This window comes from Equus caballus, chromosome 25, assembly GCF_041296265.1.
Source record: "Equus caballus isolate H_3958 breed thoroughbred chromosome 25, TB-T2T, whole genome shotgun sequence".
Classification (NCBI taxonomy): Eukaryota; Metazoa; Chordata; class Mammalia; order Perissodactyla; family Equidae; genus Equus; species Equus caballus.
This window is the reverse complement of record NC_091708.1, coordinates 22,666,276-22,692,484: the sequence shown is the minus strand read 5'-3', so window position 1 is coordinate 22,692,484 and position 26,209 is coordinate 22,666,276. Positions and strand designations below refer to the sequence as shown.

At 38.7% G+C, this 26,209-nt stretch overlaps 1 protein-coding gene across 4 annotated transcripts in view; it reads left to right on the top strand.

Annotated features, from left to right (window-relative positions):
* Window positions 1-26,209, top strand: part of TMEM245 (transmembrane protein 245) — a 91,638-nt gene that overhangs the window by 6,043 nt on the left and 59,386 nt on the right. For 2 of the 4 annotated variants that reach the window (XR_011432553.1, XM_023629850.2), the window contains exons 2-7: window positions 4,350-4,467; window positions 6,035-6,136; window positions 15,366-15,482; window positions 18,034-18,252; window positions 20,649-20,818; window positions 23,704-23,727. Coding sequence is in view for 2 of the 4 variants with exons in the window: in XM_023629850.2 (XP_023485618.2) it covers window positions 4,350-4,467; window positions 6,035-6,136; window positions 15,366-15,482; window positions 18,034-18,252; window positions 20,649-20,818; window positions 23,704-23,727 (750 nt within the window). In the remaining 2 variants the exon portion in view is untranslated. The remainder of the gene's footprint in view (window positions 1-4,349; window positions 4,468-6,034; window positions 6,137-15,365; window positions 15,483-18,033; window positions 18,253-20,648; window positions 20,819-23,703; window positions 23,728-26,209) is intronic. The other 2 variants (XR_011432554.1, XM_023629851.2) reach the window with 1 other exon arrangement.

Sequence of the window (26,209 nt, the reverse complement as noted above, 5' to 3'; positions counted from 1 at the left end):
CTTTTAGGAATCCATACTAGAAATTAGTGACATTTGAATGTACAAATCCTATTTTCAGTAAGTTATTTTAAAGAATATTTAGCAGTTTAAAAAGTTGACTCGAGTAAAACATGCTTGTTATATAAAAAACCATTTAAGCAGCCTAGAAGTTTCTGTGGTAGAGGTGAATCGTCGTCTCTTTTCTCTGCCACCGTTCCCCCTGTGTAGTTGTCACTATTGTTAACTGATGAATAGCCTTCTAAGTTTATTTCTATGCGTATGTGAACATTTGAAGTATAGGGTTTTTATTTTTTAAAACAAAAATGGGCTAACGTGTGTATAAAACTCCACACCTTGCTCTTCCGTTTATCATTCTATTGTGGACACCTTTCCTTGTTAGCACTTACAGATAGACCTCTTTCTGTTAATGTAGTAGTTCTATAGTATAAAAACTTTTTTTTTCTAGATGCCTTTTAGAAAGTGTTCCTACCAGATTATTTTAGCTCTGAATTTGGATTAGGATAATCTGATAAACATTGGTAATTGTATAATCATAATGGTTTAATAGAAACCGTAAAGTGTTTTTAAATGGCCATACTTTTTGAACTAATGTTCTGTGACTCTTTTCTGAGGAAACACTTCAAACTACTGAGAAAAAAATCCGTAAGCCAAAAGAGGTTTGTGTTTTTTTTAAGTTAAAAACATTTACTGTTTATAAAAACAATAATACTCTTAGGGGAAAATTCAGTATTTGAAGAAAAGTATACGGAAGCGAATTACCCCCTGAAATTCAACCATCTAGACAGAATATTTTTTAACACTTTGGTGAGTATATTTTCACTGTTATCAATTTGCACACGCATAAATTTATACCGTGTCCTTGAATATAGATATTCATCGCGGCTTTGGAAGTCTGAATAGTTATTCCATTTTTGGAGATACCGTTATTAAACAATCCCCTATGAAATGACGCTTAGGTTATTATCAACGTTTTTATATTTGAAACTGCCACAGTGAACATTTTTGTATCTGTCTGCATGCATGTAGTGCTTCTGTAAACCAAATTCCTGGAAGTGGAGTTGGGGAATGTATTTAATAAGCGGTTATTTTAAAGTGAAATGAGGTTATCTATGAGTTTCTGTTTTACTAGGTGGAAACACATGCTTCTCTAGACCATGAATTTTCCTTAAAAAATCTGAAGTATGCAATCTCTTATTTTTTCTCTCCCTGCAAGTGATACTAATTCCTTATAAGTACAGATAAGAAGCACTTCCTGGAGATTGGTTTAAAAGTATCATAGGCTTAAAATCTGAAAGTGTATACCTTTTGTGATTCTGTAGTTCAGCTTCTACTTCAGGGCAGGCTCTCTTACTTTGTCGTCCCTGACTTAAAGGTCAGCTTTTTTGCCCAGACACTTTTAGTGATGACCACTTATTCTGTTGTTAGACTACTGAAGTTTGTTAGAAAAACTTATCCTCGTATTAAGCTGAAATGTTTTGCTTGCTAATTCCCACCTATTCCTTCTGCCCTCAGAACCACAGAAAATTAAGTCTAATGCCTCTCCCGGATGACATTTTCCCAGCTATTTGATGATAGCTTCAAATCTTGATATTGCCTTTTCTTTTCTAAGCTAAATTTTTTTTTTCCAGCCATATCTGTATCTGCTGTATTGTGATTTCCATCTCCTTTCCCAGTCTGAATTTTATTGCTGATGTGTTTGATAGTGCAAATTCATTGAAACACTTTCCCTGCTATGAGTGTTGCGCTTTTATTAGTCGACGCTCACACCAGTGATACTCCTGACTCATACCGAGCTGACGAGTGGCTTAGCTGTCCTCTTCCCATTCTGTACTTCTGCAGCTGAGTTTTGAATTTAAAAGCAGAACTTGGCATTTCTCTCTAGTATATTTAATCTTAGTTGGATTAGCTCATTGTTCTAACTTCAGGATATCTTTTTGAATCATTATAATCATCTCAGTTTTTATTGACTTCCCAATTTTGTGTAATCTACGAGTTCGATTAATATGCCTTCTAGCCTTTTCTCTAAATTACTGACTTAATGTTTTATAGGGCGGGACTAATTACCTCTGTAGTCCCTGAAGACCATCTGTTTGCTGAGGATCATTTTTATTTCAACAATTTGTAGTTTCCCAAATGGATTGTTTTTATTTTCCCTTGTGAATATTGGAGCAGCTTTTCCTCTTTGTTTTTCTAGCACCACCTGTCTTTCGCTTTATGGTTAAGAAGGCAGACTCTGCAACCAGATTCCTGGGTTCTAATTCTGCTCCGTCACTTTTTAGCTGGGTGACCTTGGGCAGGTCACTTCTCTGAAGTCTCAGTTAGTTTCATCTGTAAATTGGGGATGTAAATAGTACTTACTTCTTGGGGTTATGAAGATTAAATGAGTTTGTGTATATCAAGTGTTAGAATGGGGCCTGTCCTATAGTGAGAGTTATGTAGGTGTACTGTTACTACACTCCGATTTTGTTCTGAACTCTACAGTCATGTCTCAAATTCTCTGAATTCCCGGGGTTAAATTCGTGTGGTCCTGTAACCTTAAACTTTTTTGAAGCAGCTTTAGTTTCACTTCCCATGTGCTCACGTATCTGAGGCTTAAGCTCTCTTTAATATTTCATCTAATAGAGTTGCTTGAGGAAGAATATTTTAATATCCTTTTCATTATGAAAGAATTAGTGCTATTAAAGGCAATTTGGAAAATATAGAAAAATAGTAGAAGGAAAAACGACATCTTACCACCCAAGAACAACCACTAACTTCTTAGTACATTTCCTTTTCCCCCCACCATGCAGTAGATATAATCATGTCTTATGATTTTTTTGTATTTTGCTTTTTCTTTAATAATATCGTGGGGATATTTTTAATTATGTGGTCTTTGTTTGAAAAAACCCTATTGTAGTGGTTGCATAGCATTTTATTGAGTGAATCATCCATAGTTAACCACTTCACAGTTTTTGAACTTCTGGATTATCGACTTTTCGCTATTCTAAATTACACTCTGATGAACTTTTTTATTTTTAAACCTTTTTCAGAATCTGTCATTATTTAGTGAGGTTCCAAAGCTGAATTCTCAGGTCAAAAGCTGTAAACATTTTTAAGACCTGAAGACTATTTTTATTGATAGATATGACCAAAATAAAGTAGGAGGTGATTTTTTTCTGTCTTTTGTAATAATCCTATCAGTTCCTTTTTATTCATTCTCTGAGTTATACTTGAAGGTTTTTCTTTGTTTTAATTTGCCTTTTTTCCCCCCAAGGTTCAGGTTATTTTGATAAGTTCTTGGTGCTCACATTTGTTCTGGATTATGTATTCTGTCCATCTTTTGTAAATGTTAAAATATGAGATTATTAGAGAGTTTCTGTGTAGGCCACACTGATGCTCCGTAAGTGCTGGAGTCGTTTAGTTTTAGTGTAGGGAAAACTGAGGAGGGGGCCCTGGCTGGTTCTTCTGTTTCAAGTCCTGCTGTTTCTCCCTTTAGTACTGTTTTTTTCAGCCACGCTTCTTCAACTATGCCTGTAACTTTGGATGAGGTTCTAACCATCTGTTACCTTGATAATTTTAGCAGGGTCACACTTTAGCTGGCTGCCTTCTTTCTAGCTTTTAAAAATTTCTTTTCACAGTTACCAGCATATTTCCCAGGATCCAGTGGAATCTTTTAACCTGATTCTTTTCAGAAAGCTTCCCTTTTCTTTTCTAAACGTTAATCTATAGAGAAGACTTTAAGAATTCCACAAGATTAAACTGTTAAGTCCATGGCTTAAAAATGGAATATTATATCTTAAATGTCTTTATGCATGCAATAGTTTTTGAGCTTTAATGTAAATTAAAACTATATTTATGTAATTTTTGTTAAAAATATTTAAATAATATCACTACATGGGATTCCAAATGCCTGTTTCTTTCTTCTTCTTTTTTTTTGTGAGGAAGATTGGCCTTGAGCTAACATCTATTGCCAATCTTCCTCCTTTTTTGCTTGAGGAAGATTGTCTCTGAGCTAACATCTGTGCCAGTCTTCCTCTATTTTATGTGGGGTGCTACCACAGTGTGGCTTGACAAGCAGTGCTAGGTCTGTGCCTGAGATCCAAACCTGCAAACTTTGGGCCACCGAAGCGGAGAGCGTGAACTTAACCACTACACCACTGGGGCAGCCCCGCCTGTTTATTTCAAAACTTGATTTATCTAATTGGAGGATGAAAACCTATACACACTCCTTCCAGCACCACCAGCTTTCATCTTATCTGTGTTGTATCCATAGCTCTCATGCTAATAGATGCTTGCAAATTTTATATAATTGTATTTTTACTTTCATGTGTATGTATTTTACAACTGTGTCTATATTTCGTTTATTTAAGATCTGGACGTTGGTAGTTGGCTATGTGTTGGCTGTTTCATTCAAGTGGAATGCAAGCACTGAACGCTACTTGAGAGCAGTTTCAATTCCTGTCTGGATTATATTGCTTTTTCATTTAGGTGGGTCTCTTTTTCTAAGAGAGTCTAGCTTAAGGTCAGCAGAGGCTGACCGTGTGAATCAAAGTGAATTTTTGATAGTGTGATATGTTGCATTTAAAATTCTTTAAAATGAATTCCTTAAAATAATCTTTAGAAAATGTTCTGGTTTAATCTTTCATTAATCTTTAATGAAACTGTTATGCTTTAAAATGTGTATGTTTTAATTATATTGAACATTCATTTTCAAAAAGGTCCTTTAAAGATAAACATATCTTAAAAAGCACACACGTGGACTACCATGGCCATTTCTGCGTGTCGTACTTAAGGAGCATAGAGATAAGGAGTCAAGGATGCTGAGAGGTGCTCAGATTCCTGTGTGAGAAACAGTTAAAGGAACCAGAGATGTTTACTCTGGATGCAGGAAGGGGCCGGGACCGCAGGTGTGGGGAGGAAGTGGAGGTGGGAGGATATCAAATAGGGAAGCCTGTTTCAAGTGTTTGAAGGACTGTCCTGTGAAAGAGAGGTTTAGACAGATCTCTGTGACCGTGAGGGAGAGATGTCAGCAACAAGTAGCTTCCAAGAGAGAAATCTCTGTTCAGCACACGGACGATCAGCGTCAGAGCTGCTCTAAGTATTGAGTTCCCTGTTATTTAAGACTCTTCACTGTCCGCTGAGTGGCTGCTAGGATGCTGTAGTGTGTGTTTTTGGGGACTCTTATCTCTAAGTCTCAAGTCTATGGAAATGTTAAGTTCTAACTAAAAAACAAAATTCAGTCATCTAGACAGGAATAGAGCCTATTTAGTTTTTAGAGCTACTTATTGTTAAAAATAAAATATGAACAAAGTTGATTGAAAATATGTCTCTGCTTAGAGTCTGCTGTTGAGCAAAGCAGCCCTCTCTAGCTCTGCTGACTTGGAATGCTAGAGGAGTTTATCAGCGAGGTCCCCTGATGTCTGATGTGACACATTTTGAGTTTGGGGAAGGCAGAGGGGGGAGGCAGGCAGGTATGTCCATGAGATCCTAGACCAATTCAGGGAAATGCAAATGGCTGTGCGTGGACCTGATCTTGGCCCCTTGTTAGCATGTTTGCACTATACACTAAGGAGGATACATTGAAGATTTTGTAGTGCTCTTTTGGGCCATTTCACCCCTTCTTAACAGATAGAGTTCACACCTAGTGGTATTTTCAGGAAATCAAGTCAGTGCCACGACTTTAGGATCTAAGCCTAGTGCAGGTAGTTCTGGGGTTAAATGGAGGGGTTTGAGTTCCAGATGGTCTTAAACCCTGGATGCACTTTAAAATGAACTTGATTCCTCAGGCGATACAAACCCATTAAAGGTAGGGTGGCACATGCCCAGTCGTTTAGACCAGGGACCTCTGAGAGAAGGGCTGGTCCTACTGAGAGAAGTCCTGAATTGAGGTTTTGTCTGTCTGATGGCCTTTTTTTGAAAAAAATTTTTCCCCATAAAACAATTTTGTTATTAACATATATGCCAAATTGTTCTGCCAGTCTACTAAACTGAGTCTTTTAAAGACAACTGCTGAGTTTTTATTTCACTAAAAATGTTAACTCTTAATAATTTGCAGCATCCCTGGCTGGCTCATGGAGAATTCCAGTATTCCTGGTTATTGTTTTCCTGATGTCTGTGGGCACCCTCTATGAAAAACAGAATGGAAAAGAGTCTTCTGGTAAGAAACAGGGCATTCTATTAATATTATTCTTAAGTATTTGGGAGAGTAGCTTTAAAAGAACATGCTATGATGAAATGGCTTTAAATCTGTTTAAAAATGTGCATTTTTTTATGAACAGAAAATAAATTTGTTTAAAATATTTTAGGTTATTAGACCATATCCTACCTCCCCTTTTTTTTTGCATTTTTTAATTGAGGTATAATTCATATACAGTCATGCACCACATAATGACGTTTCGGTGATGACAGACGACATATTTGATGGCGGTCCCATAAGATTAGTACCATACAGCCTAGGTGTATAGTAGGCCATACCATCTAGGTTTGTGTAAATACACTCTGTGATGTTTGCATGACAATAAACTCGCCTGACCCATTTCTGAGAACATAGCCCCATTGTTAAGTGATGCCTGACTGTAATATAAAGTTTACCTTTAACCATTTTAAAGTGACATTTCATACATTCACAGTGTTGTGCAACCATTACTTCCATCTAGTTCCAAGACATTTTTATCACCTCGAAAGGAAACCCTGTACCCATTAAGCAACCAACTGTAAAGTTAGGTTATTTATTTGAGATCTTTCTTTTTTCTTAATGTAGGCATTTGTCGCTATAAACTCCCCTCTTAGAGCTCTTGTAAACTGCTGTGGCATCCCATAAATTTTAATACGTTGTGTTTCCATTTTCTTTGGGTCAAGATACTGTTTCATTTCCCTTTTGATTTCTTCTCTGACACATTGGTTCATCAGAAGTGTTATTTTTTGATTTTCACATATTTGTGCATTTTCCAGTTTTTTATCGCTTGTGCTTTTGGTGTCCTCACAAACCATTGCCAAATCCAAGGTCCTGAATATTGACCCCTGTTGATCTTGTATCCTGCAGCTTTGCTGAATTTATTTATTGGCTTTAATAGATTTTTTGTGGATTCTTTAGGATTTTGTATATATAAGATCATGCTGTCTACGAATAGAGAGAGTTTTACTTCTTCCTTTCTTATATGGATGTCTTTTATTTCTTTTTCTTGCCTGATTGCTCTGGTTAGAATGTCTAGTACAATATTGAATACACCATGTTCTTTGAAAGGTTATTTTTGAGGTACGTTGGTTGCAAGTGGCCTTTATCCAGAAACAGTTTGTTAAAGATACAGGTTTCTAATGAGTTGTGAGGAGTTGGTGGCCAGATACAGTAATGGTTCTCAGGTCATCAGACTGGACTTGTACTTACCCAGCCATGCGGAAGCAGCTGCGAGGCAAATCTGAACAGCATGCAGTTTCTGCAGTGACCGACATTTGTTCCTTGCTCCTTTCTGATGGTGATATGTAAGCTAAACCAGCAAATTGCTAATTGCAGCAGATTTTTAGAAGAAAAAAATTTAGTTTCTCAGATATTAGTTTGTTACAGTTAAGTTAGAAAATACAGAGAAACAAAAAGAAGAAAATAAAAATCACTCAAAATCCCACCGCCCACACATTGTACCAAAATGTTAACTAATGGTTTTTATACCTTCAGACTTTTTTTTAAAACACAAGAAAACTGGATCATAGTGAACCTTCTCTCTTGTAACCCACGTTTTAAACTTAATTATGTCATAACTCTTTTTCTGTGTCGATGAAGATGTTTCTACGTTATTTTTCACATCTGCATTTTATGCTAATCACAAGGCTATTTGTGCCACTCTGGTGTATTTGTACAGCTACTTTATAAAAGTTTTTTTCTTTTTTAAATTAAGTTGCTCTTTTTTTTAAACAGCATTTTGTGTATGTGTGTGTGAGGAATATTGGCCCTGAGCTAACGTCCGTTGCCAATCTTCTTTATGCTGAGGAGGGTTAGCCCTGAGCTAACGTCTGTGCCCATCTTCCTCTATTTTGTATATGGGACGCTGCCACAGCATGGCTTGATGAGGGATGTGTGGGTCCATGCCAGGGATCTGAACCTGTGAACCCCGGGCCAAAGCAGAGCACATAAACTTAACCACTATGCCACCAGGCTGGCCCCTGAAGTTACTCTTTGTTTATTATTTGATTTAGTAAATGAGTAATGTCTGACGACTTTAATACATCTTTTATTCATAAATATTGTTTAGAATTTTAAAATAACTACCTGCAACGAAGAAGCCTTAATTACTTATCTCTCAGACAGTGGAAAATAGGAAAGATTTTATTCTGTATTTTGCTGTCTTTCTAAGTTTTCCTTGCTCAGCCTGTCTTCCTGATCACAATCTGTCAGACTCTGTGGTTATATATCTGACCAGCAGAAGTAAATTTCCTGTTTGGCCATTAATATAGAAATTGGTGGTTTCCTTTTTCTTCTGGTTAGCTTTATTTCCTTTTTTGCCCCTAATAGTAATGAGTCAGACATTTGCTTATTCCTCACCCCTCATCCCAGGACCGTTTTCTCCTTTCGACTGCAAGTATACGAGTAATGTAGGTCTAAACCAGGGGATTCAGGTGGGTTTTCTCTCGGGTGTAAATTCTGGTCTGCTGGTGATGGCAGCCTAGAGAGCTGTGAGGACAAGAATTCTAAGACCAAGTTTTGAAATCAAGAAAAGACAACCGTGTCTGGTTATTATAATCATCCATAAACCCAGGATAGTGGTGTGTTGGCATGCAAGCCAGATTGCTGGTATTTGTTTTCCTGACTGTTAGAAAGAAGGAACTCAGGGACACAGAACAAATCTTGAGACCAGATTTGGAAATGCTGGTTTTCCTTGGTTTGTTTGCTCTCATTCCACCCTGCTTCAGAATAGATTATTCCTGATCTAGAATCCTTGTATGGACTTCTAGTCTAGATAATCCGTATCATAAAATAAATCTTTTAAACATTTTTTCCAAATTGTTTTTTTTCCTGTTGCCCCAGAACCTTGTTTCTCTTAGGCATCAGAACTCAAACTCTCTCTTCCATATTGGGAAAACTTTTCCATTTCATTATAGTCATTTCCCTCCTGTAGATGTCACTATAATATAGTTAGGTACAGGAATGCTTCAATGTACTGCCATGGCAGTGTGTGCTCTTACTCGTTTCTTGTCATTTCCACTGTCCTGTTGTAGGACTTGCTGTTGTCTCCTGGTCACCTGTGTAGGCATCTTTCTCTGTGTCTTCTGAGTTTTGAATCTTTTGCTGCCGTAGGATCTTTTATGATCTCTGGTTCACTGGATTCACCGAATTAATATTTTGGGTTTCATCAGAATTCAAGGCATGAATTTCTTTAGTACGTAGACCCAGAAAACTTGTGGCTCACTGCTGAGTTAGTTTCACTAGTTCCTGCTGAACCCGGGGGCCTTACTTAGTGGTTTTCTTTCTTAGATCTTGGGAGCTCTTTCTTGGTATTTCCAGGAACCCCAAGATAATGTAGGGAAAAAATGTTAGGTGTTTACTATGCTTTTAAATGTACTGTATTTTTTAATCCACAAACAAAACAAAAAAAAAACCCCAAAACCTTATAAAGTCGATATCCCTGTTTTGCTGATGAAGACATTTACTTCCAGAGCTTAACTGACTTGCTCACAGTCCCACAGGTGACTGTTAGAGCTAAGATACAAATCTAGGTCCTTGACCCTAAGCCCAGTGTTCTTCCTCTTCGCCAGGCTCTCTGACCAGGTGTCAGGCACCCTGAAATAGTATTGAGTGCTGATCCCCTCACACCCAGTTGTGGTTATCAGCTCCTTCAGTCTTCCCTGTGGCCTTGTTGGACCCCCACAGCTGCTGGACCCAGCGCCTCTGCCTCTCGGATCCCAGGAGTCTCACTTAGTAGATCCTGGAATCCAGCTTTGGTGTGTCCCTTGGCCTGTGAGAAAAGAGCAAAGCTAGCATTATTGTTAGTAATAACAATATGGGCAAGGCCCTTTTAGGCTCTTTAAACACGCTATCTCATTTAATTTTCTTAGTAATCCAGTGAGACTGGTATTTTACTTACTTTACAGATGAAGAATCTTAGGCTCAGCGAGCCATTTACTCTGAGTATGAGAAGTGCTTCTTCAAAATCTAGGCAAACAAGCATCAAGTGTACTCTTAATAGCCTGGACACCCAGCCTGAGAAGTAGGGGAAGTGCACCTGGATCTGTTCCTCCTGACATTGGTAATTGTTTATGAACAACCAAAAGTATCTTTGCAGGGAACGCTTGGTTGTTGCCTTAATCTTTTTGGGGTAGCATGTAATATGAATGAACAAGTTTGGTCCAGTTAAGCCCAAGTTGGAAAAAGAAAAGGAAAACATTAAATTTCTTATTGCTCGTCTCTACCTCCCGGTTCTGACACTGTCAGTTAAATAGGCCTAGAGACACTCCTCCTGGTCCACGTCTAAGCCCGTGTTACTGACCAGTGGTACAGTGAAGTGAGACTAGAAGTCGAGAGGATGTATTTTCCACATTAGTGATGGGAACAGAAGCCTTCTTCAAAGGGCGCTTTGCACACTGGGGAGGTTTTACTTGATACGCAGGGCCTCCTTCCAGTGAGCATCTTTAGATATGTTTTTGGCAACTGCCACTATCTCTGTGAAAGAGAACAAAGTCGATCAAGTATCTCCTTGTTTAGACTGGTTTCAAAATGTATTTTTCCCTTGATTATGAAAAAAACTGTTTTTTATAGATTTAGCCATATTAATAAGTATTATATGAACATGTGATCTGTTTCTTACGTGCCTGACTGTGAATTTCTGTTCCCTGGTGCTAGGCTGCTAATGTCAGTGGTCTGCTTGTTTGGACTTGTGTAGGTCCCTGTTACTATTTGGGCCTCCACTTAATGCTGGCCCTGTCCCTGGGCGGATTGACACTTGAAACCTTGGATGCTCTTTCCTTTTTTTGTTTATAGTTCTTGGATCCCAAGATTATGTTCTCTTGTCTGTGTGCCTATTTTTAGCTGGGCCTTTTTTTCCAGGACCATGGCTTTGCCTAGATTCTCGGTCCTGGCATTCTTCTGTCTAGTTTATCATCTCTCTGCCCGAACCCTCGGGGTTTTTGAAGTGCAGAAGGATATCAGAAGTCATTAAAGTGCATATCTGTTGGATAAGTAAGAGCAGTTGCCAAATCTTATATCCATGATTCTCAAATACTCTTGGTTGATTTTCTGTGCGTGCTATTCCTTTCATTGCTTCGTGAAGTTTCAGGTGCTATAAAAATTTACTGAATCATTAGTGTATTAACCAGGATGATGTTGCATAGTTTTCATTGATTTAGGTAAGGTTTATTGAATATTTATTGTATATTTTAGTGACATCAGCAAGTTGGAGAAAGAGTTTTAGTCTTTAAGGCATAGTCATGAAGGTTTAATTTATTGGTCTTAACTTTTCCTCAAGTCTTTCAGTGCCTGCTGCATGTAAGATGTTTTGTGTAGTTCTGTGGGGAGATCTAAAAATGTCTACTAAGGGGGATAAGACTTAGGGAAATGGCTATAATATAAAGTAGAAAGGGGGTGAGAGGTATAGAGAAATACTGTAGGAGTGCTTGTGGCGTCTCCTTATAGTTTATGATGATAATAATAGCTAACATTTATTGAGTCCTACATACCAGGCATTGTTCTAACCATTTTAATACATATCGTTTCACTTGATTATCACGTGAGGTAGGAATTTGTATAAGCCCTATTTTAACATGACGAGACTAAGGTCACTGGATTTTAGGTAGCTTGCCCACGGTCCTCCAGCTAGTAAGGACTAGACCTGAGATTTGAACCTGGGCAGTCTTGTTTCCTCACCTGTGCTCCCAGCCACTGGATTGTCCTTCCTCTGTGCACAGTAAATATGAGACCTTCCATTCTCTGGTTCCATTGTCCCTCTGCATCCTCTTATCTCTCCACTCTTCTCATTGTACCTTGTGTTCTGGCCTTCGTGGACTTCTTAGAGTTCTTTGAACAGCACGCTCTGATTTTTCTTGCCTTTGTGTCTTTACGCCTGCTTTTTTGTCTTCCTGGAAAACTTTTCTACCCCTGCCCTCTAAGACACCAGCCTCTCCCCTCCTCCCCAGGATAGGGAGATTGTTAGCAAGATAGACTAACTTGTTTAAAAGGATTTGAAGGATGGCATCTTTTACCGTTCTTGTCAGACAGCGCCTTTGGAAACCCTTCCCTGATCTCCGAGGTGTGGGTTAGGTTTCTGTCCTCTGTGCTCCCCAAATAGTGTACACTTCCCTTTACATTAGCTCTCAACACACTGAGTTGTATCCAAGTGTTTAAGTGTTAGACTGAACTTGAGACTAGGTATACTCTCTTATCTCAGTGTGTAGCCTGGTCACCCGTTTGGTGAATGAATGCTTAGCGGGAGTTTAGGAATGTGTCAAAATGCAGCCAAAGTGAAAGTTCATATTTGGGGAGCTACAAAATGATCTTGTTGTTTTGGAGCTACTTAAAAACCGTCCCGGGACTGACTTTTTGGAGTCTCTCAGAGATGAATCAACACTTCATTAAATTACTTATGAAGAGGTGTGTTTAGTAATTCAGAATCCTTGACTGGTCTTTAATCCTATATGAGACAGAGTACTTTGATTTTTTTGAATTTTGACTGGAATCGTTCCTTTTCTTTTTATACTCTACTGTCCCAGGCTATCATTCATTGTTCCCAACCTTTGCTCTTGAGTGGAGCCTGAGAAATCTCTCTTGCGTGCACAAGAAGCTAAGTCTTGTCTGGTTTCTGGTGTAGTCAATTTGTTTTTGAAACTTGTATCTGGGAGTCTAAAAAGAATTTAAATATGGCCAAAGTCTTTATCCATTTCCCCTGCATGTTTATCTATCTAACCATCATCTGGAAACTTGGGGGTAATCTTTGATACCATCATCTCTTTCATTCCCTTTATTGTTTCATCACCAAGTCTAGTCTGCTTTGACTACTCCACGTCTCTTAAGTGCAGCCACTTTTCCCACTGCAGACCGTGCTATCGTTGTGTCTTGCCTGTGTATTGCAGTAAGTTATCTCCCTGTGCCTACTCCACGTCTCTTAAGTGCAGCCGCTTTTCCCACTGCAGACCATGCTATCGTTGTGTCTTGCCTGTGTATTGCAGTAAGTTATCTCCCTGTGCCTACTCCACGTCTCTTAAGTGCAGCCACTTTTCCCACTGCAGACCGTACTATCGTTGTGTCTTGCCTGTGTATTGCAGTAAGTTATCTCCCTGTGCCTACTCCACGTCTCTTAAGTGCAGCCACTTTTCCCACTGCAGACCGTACTATCGTTGTGTCTTGCCTGTGTATTGCAGTAAGTTATCTCCCTGTGCCTACTCCACGTCTCTTAAGTGCAGCCACTTTTCCCACTGCAGACCGTACTATCGTTGTGTCTTGCCTGTGTATTGCAGTAAGTTATCTCCCTGTGCCTACTCTTGGTCCCCTCCAGTTTGCTCTTGACCAGACAGCAAGAATGGTGTTTTTATATCCCAAAACGGATCATTTATTTACAGAATGGGGAGGTGGGTGTGGTTATGAAAGGGCAACATGAGAGATCTTTGCGGCATGAAACTAAGCTGTTCTGTATCTTGTATCCATGCTGATATCCTGATTATGATATTGTACTACAGTTTTGCAAAATGTTACATTGGCGGAAACTGGATAAAGGATACACAGGATCTCACCGTATTATTTCACGTAACTGCACGTGAAGTTACAGTTATCTCAATAAAATTTAGTAAAAAAGACGTTCTTATCCTGTTTAAAACTCTTCAGTGCTTTCCTGCTTTTAGGATAAAGACTAAAGTCCTTCCTGTGGTCATCTGTGACTTGCATCATCTGGCTTGCTGTCTGCAGCCTTGTTTGTTCAATACCAATGTCCTACCCGCTGTCTGTGTTCCAGACACATGACCTTCTTTTACTGTCTTTAACACACCAGCTTTTTCACTTACAGCCTTCCTGCTTACTTTCTTCTGCCTAAAATACTGTTCTTTACATGCCTTTGGTTAATTCCTTCTCATTCTTTGTATATCAGCTTCATTTTTGCTTCTTAAAGAGAAGCCTTTCCTGGCTTCTCCAGACTGAGATTTCTTCTGTTAGGAGCTCATAAAATACCTCGTAATTTTCCTTTATAGCAGTCATCATAGTTTGTATACATTCATGTTTGTGTGGTTCTTTAATTCATATCTGTCTCTTGTACCAGACTCCATGGGGGCAGGGTCTGTGTCTTCATCCCCAGCATCCAATACAGTGAGAAATAAGAACATGTAAGACATGAAAGACCATGTCTTTCTCTCTCAGCCTTGTTCTCTTCTTGGCATCTAAGAGACACCTTAGATACTTAGCCCAGGAGAATAGGTCCCAATGCAGATATCTTGCTTTCTTCCCAGATCGTGAGTTTGAATTTCTCTCGGATTGCCTAAGAATAAAGCTCTTTCAGGTCACAGAGGCATTTCTTAGAGGAGGGATAGGATACAGTTGAGCAAGATGAGTGCTCTTGATCCTGGAGGCTGAATCTACGCCAGAGCCATCTCGCGCCTTGGCCTGCTTATCTTTGCGAGATGGCCAGCCTTGGATTTGTTGGGTGCATGGAGTCTGTTTGGAGCTGAAATTCATTGACTTTCTGAAGGGTCGATATTGTGTGAGCTAATTTCTGTTTTCTGCCATAGCAGGTCAGAGACTGACCATTACAAACAGACCTCATTGACTGGTAAATGTTTTATTTGAATCTAATGCAAATGATTACTACCTATTGGTGTGCTACCTATTAGAGACTTAACAAGAAACATATAACATGAAACAAGTAATGATGTCCTCTTAGATTTTCAAGTGGTGGATTTTGCCTGTGCCAAATTATGTACTTCCGAGATCTGTGTGGTTTTGCATAATATCCATATGTTTGCATATTCATTCATAGAATGTTATTATTGAGAGCACCAAGGATGGGCTGTCTCATACTGTACTAGGAGCTAGTGATGCAAAGGAAGGTAAGACAGTCTGCATTCAGGAAGCTTACAGACTGGGTGTGGCAGTGTTTTTCAGCAGAGATGTATGTTAAAATTAATCTGTGAAGTTAAAAAATGAAGTGCGGCACTCTGTGTTTTTCTATCCTCTGTCACATGCAGTATCATGAAGTTCCCAAATGAGAGAGAGACAGAGAGTCTAGGAGCCTGCATTTTTAGGAGACTTTCCTGTTGATTCTTAAGCATTCTCCCTTGGCAAAGAACCACTGGTCCAGTGGGTCAGTAATAACTGTTTTGTTTTATTGCTGTTGAAAACGTAGGGTTATGTTTCAATTTGTAAGTTATTTCATACTTTTTTCATTTGCTTTAAGAAGTTTTAAAAATGTCTGCTTGTTTTCCAGGGGCAGAGTTACCAGGGCAGGTTATCTCCATGGCAGCTTCTACTCTAGCGACCTTGGCCATCTCTATCACAGGGTATGAATCGGGCACTGAAGACCAGCCCTCAGCCCAGCCTGCAGGTGACTGACCTTATGAAGGAATGACTTCAAAATCGTTCTGGAAAATGAAATATACATAGATGTAAAATTAAGAAGGACACCAGCATCACAAAATGCTACTTACTGGTTCTTCATTTTTCTCTCTGATCTCTATTTTTACACCTTTTTGCCTTTCATCTTTGTTGTCGTATATCCCTTTTTTCATATGTTTAATTATTTACCTTCTTAGGTTTCATATCCTGATCTTTCATCTTTTCCTTTTTTTTAAATGCTTATTCTTCTTTTGTTATTCTTTTTCACTTTCCTTTCATATTATTTTTCTCTTCTCAGTCCCCAGTTTACCTCTGTCCGTATTTTCCTCCATTGAATCCTTTTCTTACTTTCCATTTCTTCTACTTCTGTCAGTCCTCCTCCAGCGTCCTGTTTGGCTCTCACTCTTCATGTTGCTCTTTCTCCTGTTCCCTTTCTCCATCTCTTTCTCTTGGCTTTTATTTTCCATCTTCAAGTCATCCATTTCTTTGGCATTTCTTGCTCTTCTTCTCACAGTTTCCTTCGCTTGACTCATCGCATGCTCATATTGACTGTTGCCATTAAAACGGAGCCCTCTGGTTGTTTTGGACTCAGTGCTCCTGGGGGATCCAGCTGGTAGATTTATACCAGCTTTAAAGGCACGCCGCGCTCACACAGAGTTCAGGAATGTAAACCGCTGTCCCTGTCTGTGCCACAAGGTCGGTGCCACGAGGTCCATTAGTGCCAGAGGTTTTGGAGTTAGGGAGTATTTTTGGTTAGTTCTTCTCAAAGAATTGACTTTAGAAAAGTCTTGAAGGAAGGGATCAGCTGAGAAGTCATTTGGGACTGTAGGAAAATTTATTTTTCTTTTTTTCCTTTTTTGTTTTTCCTTCTCACCAAAGCCCCCGAGTACATAGTTGTATATTTTAGTTGTGGGTCCTTCTAATTATGGCATGTGGGACACACTTCAGCATGGCCTGATGAGCAGTGCTAGGTCCGTGACCAGGATCCGAACCGGCGAAAGCCTGGGCCGCTGAAGCAGAGCACGCGAACTTAACCACTTGGCCACGGGGCCAGCCCCAAAACGTACTTTTCTTGCACAGTGAATCATGTTTGCAGAATGAAGAGGGTGTGATGTTTTGGTTACGGACTTACTATTCTTCTGCATGTCTGCCACATCCACCAACATGAAGTTTCCAAATTAGAAAGATACTCAGAGATTAAAGTCCAACAGAAGCATATTGTAACTAGCTTGGGCTTTAGCCTCAAACCTGAGGTGAGGTGGGCTGACTTACCAGCGTGCTAGTTATAGCAGTAGTAAAAATTTACTCACGGCTAAGCATTTAACTTTAGAAGAAACACTAAGGAAATGATGATATACTAATCAGAAGGCTGCTATGCACTCACTTATGAAAATTATGAAATAACAGTTAAGTCATTCTTTGAGCATATATTTAGTGAGCTTCTACTGTGTGTCAGGTACTGTTCTATGTGCTAGGAATTCAGTGCAGGGGGAATAAGACAGACGAGGTCTTAGCTGTCCTGGAGCTGACACTCAGCTGGAGGGAGGAAGTGGACAAGGGTAAGTGGAATGTGATGCAACTGTGTAAAACTATGTGAAGACTCTGAGGCAGATGGGGGGGTTGGGATTATGGGTGTTCTTGTTTCTTTTTTTTTCTAGACTTTCTGAAATATGATATACTTTGTCATTAACATTTTTTTGTGGAAAGCAAAAATGCAAGTTTTAGGATCTTACTCATTTCTATCATCATAGGGTATACTGGGTTATATTGCTTTAGGAGTTATATGATTTCTGATATATATAGTATGTTTCGGTAAAACTAGGAAATGTAACATAGTAGTCGCATTGTTAGAGAACAGTGCCTTGTGTGAAATAATTCAGTCTGATTTCCTTTATTTGAAAATTCCTCACCCACAGCAATCTGTCGTTGTTTTATATCTCATTCTAAGAGAAAGACATGTTTCAGAGTCCTGGGTTCTTGTAAGAGCAGTTGGCTCCATTTTGGTAAAATGATACTGAAAAGTCATATTGTGTCAGAAATGTGTATAGGCACATCTAATATAAAGTTACATTAAAAGAGGAGGAACTTTTAAATATAGGAATTCTACTGTATGTTAGTATTTGTTGCTTTATATGGTTTGATTAATTTTCATGGACTAATTATAATTCTCAGCTATTTTGACATGTATTTTCTTTAGTTGTTTGTTTAAATAAATATATATAAATAAATGATATATGACATAAAAAACTTGAACAGTGTAAAGCGTATACAGTAAAAAATTCCCCGTCCCCAGCCCTACCCCCCAACAAACTTAATTTCCCTATTAAGGATTTAAGTACTGTCAGCATTGTAATTCTCCACAGATTTTCCAGTGCATGTGCAAACATACATCTAGATCTTTTTTCTTTTTGAACCCACTGTAATTATACTGTCAGAGTACATTTTGAAGGCTTAAAATAGGGTAGCCTAGTGAATTGCTCTGTATCATTGTTTCTAATGTGAACTAGTATGGTGGGTGACTTTTTTCTTTCCCTCTTCAGAAACCATGGACAGAGGAGAACCCCCTCCAACCCTGTCCTCCTCTTCCTCACCCTCCTCCCCGTCACCCACCCTGGGCAGACAAAGGCCTGAAATCGGAACGTTTCTTAGAAAGAAGAAAACGAGCGACATCTACTTTGTGTCTCTTGTTTGGGCCATCATTGGAGTCCAGATCTGGTTGAACCTGTGGATTGTGCAGCTGCTGCCGGTGCCCATTGCAGGTAATGGGTTAGTTAGGATCTTTCCTGTCTTCGAAGAAGTTTTTTTTTTTTCTTTTAGATTTTAATATTTGAGATAATTTTCCTGTCTTTTTGAATAAAACAATTGTATGTTTGCATTTAGATAATCAACATTATTTTGGAAATTTATTACTTGGATACTTCTTTAATATTTCACTTTTAAGCTTGAAAATGTGTTTAGCCTCTTACAATTTTGTGTGGTATAAGAAACTGGTCATTCCATATGGGGAGTTGACTGTTCTGCCATTCGTGATTCTGTGGAGGAGAATGTTAATCTTGAATTTTGGGGTTTACGATTGAGTTTTGAGAGCTGCTCTTAGTGAAGCGCATTTTACGTTGCATTGTTAATTCAAAGGAAATGTGAGTTTTAAGAAATATATATATGCAAAATCTTGATTCTTCATTTGATAGAAAATTGAATTACGTGTATGTGTATCAAAATGGAATCATGTGGCTTTCCATACGTCATTAAGTTGGGTCTTTGTGCTTGAATACCGTGGTAATTTAAGGCCCACTTCTCTTGTGTTGTTCTCTCTAAAGCTGTCTTCTAAGACTGGCAAGAGCAAGGAGGAGTTTTGTAGGTGCATTGTAGGAGAGTCTCTTATTCTATACTTTGCTGATTGTTCGGGCTTTCCTCTTATTGCAGTCATAGTCTGTGCCACATTTATTAAGGCCTCAGTGAATGCTCTGGATCCTGCCGTCCAGATACCTTCTAATTTGATTAGTCCTTGTCTCCTTTATGAAGGTTTTTCACTATCGATTTAAACACAGTCTGATTTTTAGAAGCCTATTTCCCACCATGGTCCAAAAGTCTAAACTTAGTGGACCATTTACCGTCTAGATCATTCGTTTTCAAACTTCTTATTCTCGTGAAATTGGACAGCTAATTAAATAGTTACCTTTTTTTTTTAAAGATTTGTTATGACCAGAACACTGTGTAGTACCTGTCCTTCAGGAACATGGGATATAAGTGGTTGAAACTTGTATCTGCTTCTTGCATTCTTCAAGCAGAACTTCTGTTTGGCAGTTGGAACAAGATACAGGTGTAATTAAGCAAGTCACACAGAGTACATACCATAGCCATGCTTTCTATTAAGGAATTTATAGAAATGCTTAATTTAAATTGCTCTTCTGGATTGTTCCGTACTTTCTGTTTTGCCAGGTGATTTCTTTTATGCTGGCAAATCATGTGTTAGTTGCTGTTGGAACCTCCCTTTCTTTAAAGTTCATTAATAGGAGTTAAATATTTGTCCTAGTCATTTCTTAACCTACAGGCCATCATAGGAATTTGACATGGCCTTGGGAGAGCAGGCCGGGAACACGGTGGCGCTCAAAAGGTTTCTAGAGCCTATAATTACCCTAGGCTTATTCTAGGGGGTGTAGGAGCTTTCCTAAGACTTCTTTAGAGATTTAAGAAAGCTAATGAAGAAATTGTTGAACCAGTCTGTACCACTGAGCTCTTGGTTCAAAATAGTAATCTGAATTGTTAGGTTACAAGGCCAGAGATAAGGACACAGAAATCCCTGGAGTTAGGGAAATTACAGTGCTTGGCGTCAATTATCTAGAGTCCAAACTTCAAGGCAACCCTCACAGATAAGTAACACTTCCTTCTAGTCCCACCACCTTCTTAGTCGGCCTTTAACAGGGAGCTTAACCCCAGCTTGAAGGGCCACCACCCTGCCCAGCTGTAGGGGGGGACATTCATACTGTGGTCTGTGAATGGTCCCTGCTGAAGTCGTGCAGTGCACAGCCTCAGGCCATTTATAACAGCCCTGCTTGTACCCACCCCACTTCTCCACCAAGCCCTGGAAAGGATTCAGATGTGCAGAGCAGCATCAAGTAGAGAAACAGGAACACAGATGAAAATGTTACCCTGTGGTGGTAGAAAATCGTGATGCAAATGGAATACCTTATCCTTTTCTAGTCACTAAACATCAGACAGCTAAGGAGGAGAACAAAATTTGAAAAGAGCAGCTGTAATAGCCAAGGAGATCGGAACATGTCAGGGGTTAGAATTCTCTACCCTGGAAGGTGAAGGTATGAGAGGCCAAGAGTGCAGTCACTAGAACCTTCAAGATCAGAGTATCTTATGTTTATGTGGGCTGCGAAATAATCCCTGACTTCTTCAGGGATTCAGACTTCACAGAGAAGATAGTATCCAGGCAGGTGGGGATTGTGTGAAAACTTATTTGTCCCAATATCATCAATGTGGAACACCTTGAATTTGTTTCTCTCTCTCCCTCCTATTTTTTTTTTTTTAGTTAATCTTTATTTTAATACTAGCTTTACTGTTTTAGAAAGGTCACATGAAATTCAAGGACCTTTTCGTGTTATAACTTTGTAATCTGTATTTTGTTTCTGTATGTATTTCTTTATAGTCTGGATACTCAAAAAGCTCATCGTTCACTTTGGAGTCGTGAACTTCCTGGAGAAGCGCTGCTCCGCGTGGTGGCGGGTGGTGGAGCGCTTCCTGAAGGAGCGGCAGGAAGCTCTAGCTCCATGGCCGATTATCGGGCTTGGAAAATTCTTGTTAAAAGTCGATAGTAAGGTATTGTATCTTAAGAATTTGGGCTGTTCTAATGGAGTTTATGTATTTCATGGTCTGAAGTATTCTGTTTCATGGTATTTAGTATTTATACTGTAATTTTTGATGACACATTTAATGTCTAATTCCATGATGAAATTTAAAGTTTGAAATTATAGCTTATATAAGGATAGGATGGATTTAGTTAAAGAAGTATTGTGTTAAGTAGTTTTTCCTCTTAAAAATGGGAGAAAAGGATCTTATGGAACACCTCATTCAACTCCCTCATTTTATAAGGACCAAATTGAAATCCAGAAGGGTTAAATGACTTGCCTAAAATTATATAGCTGGGTAGTGGCTCAGTTCAGTGAGTATTTCTGGAGTAATTCCCACGTGTCAGATATTGTGCTAAGTCCTGGTAAAAATCAGGTGAATCACAGAAAAGTAGATGAAGAAGCTCTGTTTAGTGGAGAGACAGCAATCCATTAAAATTCAGAGGGAGTGTTCAGATTCAGAGGCTTAGTGGTTAAGAGCATGGACTCTGAATCCAAACTCTGGTTTCAGATGCTAGTTCTGCTACTCATTAGCTGTGTGACCTTAAATGAGTTTGTTAACCTTTCTGTGCCTTGGTTTCCTTATCAGCGCAATGAGTATAATAGCATATACCTCATAGGGTGGTTGTGAGGGTTAAATGAATTAATATGTGTACAATTCCTAGATCAGGGCCGGGTGTATGTAAACTCTTTGTAAGCGTTAGCTCTTATACTTTGTGGAGGAAAAGTATGTACAGGATACAGTGGTAGTACTGAGCAAGAAATGACTCACTGTTGGTTTTACAGAGGAGGTGATGCCAGGGTAAGTTTTGAAGCCCAAGTAGGAGTTTATTAGGTAGACAGGGCAAGAAGAGCAAGGTGGATGGAGCAGTGCAAAGGCACCGAGCAGGATTCTTAGGGAACACCAAGAAAATGGTTGGCTGGGTTATATGAAATGGTGATTAGTGGGAGTGGAGACTGGAGAGTCAAGGACGAGACTGGATCAAGAAGGTCTTTGTGTACCATGCTGTGCAGGCTGGGCTTCATCGTAGAGGCCAAGAAACATTTCCTTCTACAGCTCCATACGTGACTGAAGGTTGAGAAATGCTGTTAGGTGAAGCAAGTGTAGCTGGAGATGAGAATGTGTGAGTTCATGTTGCGGGGGGAGGAAGTAAACCTTTCAAATTCACAGTGAAATCTCCCAGGTCAAAGGAGATGCAGCGGATGTGTTTTCTTATGTATTACCTTACTGTCTTCCAGAAAGTTTCCCAGTTTTAATTCCCACCAGTGCAACATATAAGAGTGCCCATTTCCTTGAGTTCTTGCCAATACTGGATATGATAAGATAACAAATGTCCTTTTTTTAGTTTCGTAAAAAGAAGTATCTCAGTGTTGTTTTAATTTCACAGTCTTAAAAGTAAAAATGAAGTTGACCATCCTTTTGTATGCTTATTGGTTATTTATATTATTCTTTTGTGATTTGCCTATTTGTATTCATATTAATTTTTTTCAACTTTTTAAAAAAGAAGCTAAGATTTCTTAGAAATTTCAACCTATTTACCACATCTCCTTGGTGCTGGGTGAAGCTTTATCTTACTAGAGCAGATTTAGCACTTCAGGCTGTTTAAGGAGGGTAACTCTTATTTCAGTTAACTTCTTTGTCTTACCATACTATCAGAAGGGATAGAAACTAGATCCTATTTTCAGCATTCTCCTGTGCTTGTATTTGAAACCCTTCGTTTAGGAAAACTCCACAGTTGGGTCATTTGAAGTTCCAGGGGCAATTTTATGCCACTCTGTCCTTCTTAAGGAAGAGAGACAGTAAAATGAATAAAACCAGCGTTTTCTGTTATATATAACAATACATATCAGAATAAATGGCTATCACAAATAATATTTAAATATAATTGATGCTAAAATTATATTCTTTCTAGTGTAATCTATATGGGCTGCTGCTTTGGGGAATAAATCTATTTTTCACGTTTCTATTAAATTTTAATTGATTGGACCAGTGTTTCTGAAATGGTCCATCTACAGGAAATTGAATATGTGTCTGAACATGCATTGGGTGGACTTCTTTAGGGATAACTCTGCGAAGAGATTTATAGTCACTGATGAAATTATGCTTTTTAGCCTTTATACTGTTTATGCCACTAATAATGCCTTAAATCCTACGTCTACTGATTTTCAGATTATGTGTCTACTAACTAGCATTAGTTATTATAGTGATAAATATTGTGAGGTTTAGATGAGGTAATGTTTATGTGAAAAAAAAGTGGGATATTATCTATAGTAGAAAAATGTGTGCCTAAAAATTGGGATGGGAGGAAATGCACCAAATATTAACAGAATCTTAGATATATTTGCTTTTGGCCAGGTGTTCGCTGTTCCAAATGAGCACTGAATTGCTTTACTCTTGAAAAATAATGTGAAATAATTAATACTATGAAGCTGCGACTACAAAGTTCACTGAAAATGTTGTATATGAACATAGATCAGTTTATACAGGGACTAAAAATCTTTTTGGTGCATGATGTGTGAAAGATTCTTAATTATTACCCTCATCTTTGGAATTTGGTGTGACTGTTTAAGCCTCCGAGCTTTCAGGTTACTTTATGAATTTTTAATTGTTGAATTGCCAACAAAGCTTGTGGTTATCATCATTTCGGTCATTGTATATGTTAAAGGAATACTACATTCACTTGATTTTAAAACTTTGTTAATGCATTACAATTTTTTTTTTCTAGTTTTTCCTTTGGCATAATTTCTTCCTCATGCCCTCAGTGACTTCCTTTTCTTTTCATACTATTATTGCATTCTCTAATGATGTTCCGCTGTTCTTATCTTCTCTTTCTCACCTTCCCCCCTGTCCTCAAGCTCTGGCACTGGCTAAATAAGAAGGTAAATGAACACACAGATGTTGGTTTTTACTGTTGAATTCTGTAATTCCCCCCTCCCCTTTTATCTCCCTTTTCACTCTGTGTTTCTGTCCATTTGTCAAACTAAGTTTTTGTTTGTTTTTAAAGTTCTAATTATAAGCTATGGAAGGTCGTGAAGCATTAATACTGTGACAGCACAATTTGCTAAAAACACAAAGGCCTTTAAATCGCCATTAAATCCTAAATGGATATGAATGGTATCTCCTTCCCCAAATGTTTCTAAGAGGTTCCATCCTGTAGTGGTTTTGTTCACTGTAAAAGATTTCCATTCCTCTTCAGCTTTATAATGTGGTTCAGCCTGAGGCTCTGGTCTCCTTTCACGTGTGAAGACATGTTAGGCAATAGTTACTGAAAGGGAAGAGAACTCTTTCTTGCTGCTTTTTCTGTAAATGACAGGACTTTTTCAAAAAGATAAATCTGTGAAGTAATTTTATGATTCCCTCGGCTGGTAATTTTATATATTGTCTTTTTTTGTGAGTAGCATTCTAAAATTTTATTTTTAACTTAAAAAAGGTTATAGTCATAGCCTGTGACATCTAATTTCATGCATTTCCCAAGATATGAGGTTGTATCTTTGATAAGTTCTTCGCTTGATTGGCATGGAATTATAATAGGTACATTTTTAATAACTTCAATAAGGGTGAATCCTGATACATTAGGAGTGCTGTAGCTATGACAGCGTCCACATCTAGTAGTCCCAGACTTAATTTCATTAAATCCTTAGGACAGATAGCAAGAGATGACATCATTTATGTGTGTTTTGTTTAAACACAGTAAGATTCTAAAACTCTTTAGTGGAAATATTATCACAAGCCTTAAGATAGATGTACCTCTTGGAAATAGATCAAAATGACACTTTGAAGTGCAGAGAGGCGTTCATTCTGGTGAAACAGAGGAGAGACTTTCAACAATGCCTAAAGTTTTAAACTTTGGATTGAAAATAAACATTGTATAAAATAAATAAATAGACACAGACACCCCCCAACCCCCACCCCTACCCTCAACCCCCACATGTATAGTTGTGTATATAGTCATGCATCATTTAACCATGAGGATGCGTTCTGAGAAGTGCAACATTAGGCAATTATAGCGTGCACTTACACAAACCTGGATGGTGCAGCCTACTACGCACCTAGGCTGTGTGGTACTAATCTTAGGGGACCGCCATTGTATATGCAGTTGGTTGCTGACTGAAACGTCGTTATGCGGCAAATGACTGTACTTCCATTTCTTACAAAACTTGTATGAGTAAAGGAGTTCAATCCTTGGCAGATGATATTGCTGCAAACATAAGTCACAGTTTCTTATTTTGATCAAAATAGGTGGAAATATGTTTTTCCTTAATTTGTGTGTATTGAAATGAAAGTGTCCTCAAGAGGTGAGAGACAGGAGAGCTAAAGTCGTTAGGTTTAATTCAATTTAACCTTCGGTGACTAAATGAGTTACATTACCTAATTTGTGGGCCTAGTTCACAGCTGACTAGTTAGTTCATTTTAAAGGATTCCTAAGAGATTGGGTAACTTTTTTCTCTGATGATTCTGTGCAGCACAGATAAAGCACTGGTGTAGAGTTGGACTAACTGCTTGAAGTTCTGAGAGAGTGCTCCAGGAAAGCACACAGATAAGTCGGGGACTATTATATTACGTTGCCTCTGAGGCCAGAAAGTGGCAGCATTGGGTATTTGGTCTTCCAAGTTCCAGTGGGGTGAATTAGGGAACCAATTCAAGAGAAGTGAGGACGATAGAGAACACATCTTATGGTTAATTGAAATGTAATCTATTTCTCAAGGCTTGTTTTATTTCTTAGTATATTGATTATTTGCACTAAGACTCAACTAGAATTTGGTTAAAAGACTCAGAGCAAAATGAAAACCTACAGGCCCAGAATAATGAAATAGGAGAGAAAACTCAGCCGTGGAAGGACACTTTCCTAATAGCCTGATGAGTAAGGCCAGGCAGTGTAGAATTTCACTGTCTTTTGGTATAACTCTAACTTTGCCAACATCTCTAAATTTTAAAAAATACATGCCCTTCATTCACATTTGAAACATTTTAATATCATTTTAAAATGACTCCCTTCCCTTTTTATCATCGGAGACTGGGGGAATTCCTAGAGGCTGCGGCTTCTGAAGCAGGACAGTGATGACAGGTGGTGTGGTTTCCTTGACCCCAAGCAGAGCACAGGAGCAGAGGATGGCCTCAGGGGACAGCACCTGTGGTGTTTCTTTAGGAATTCTGCCTCCATCCGTTTCCCCTTCTCCATTCCTTTCTGTTTCTCTTTCTGTGTCCATGAGTTTCTCTTTCCTTGTGAGTCTTGTTCCATTCACTTGTGCACGAGGTTCTCTTCCTCCATGTGAGTTTTGTCTGCTTTGTTTTTTCCTCTCTGTTGGTCCCTAGTTCTGTGCACCACCTACCCTCTTCCCATATTTTTAAGTCTTTCCTGAC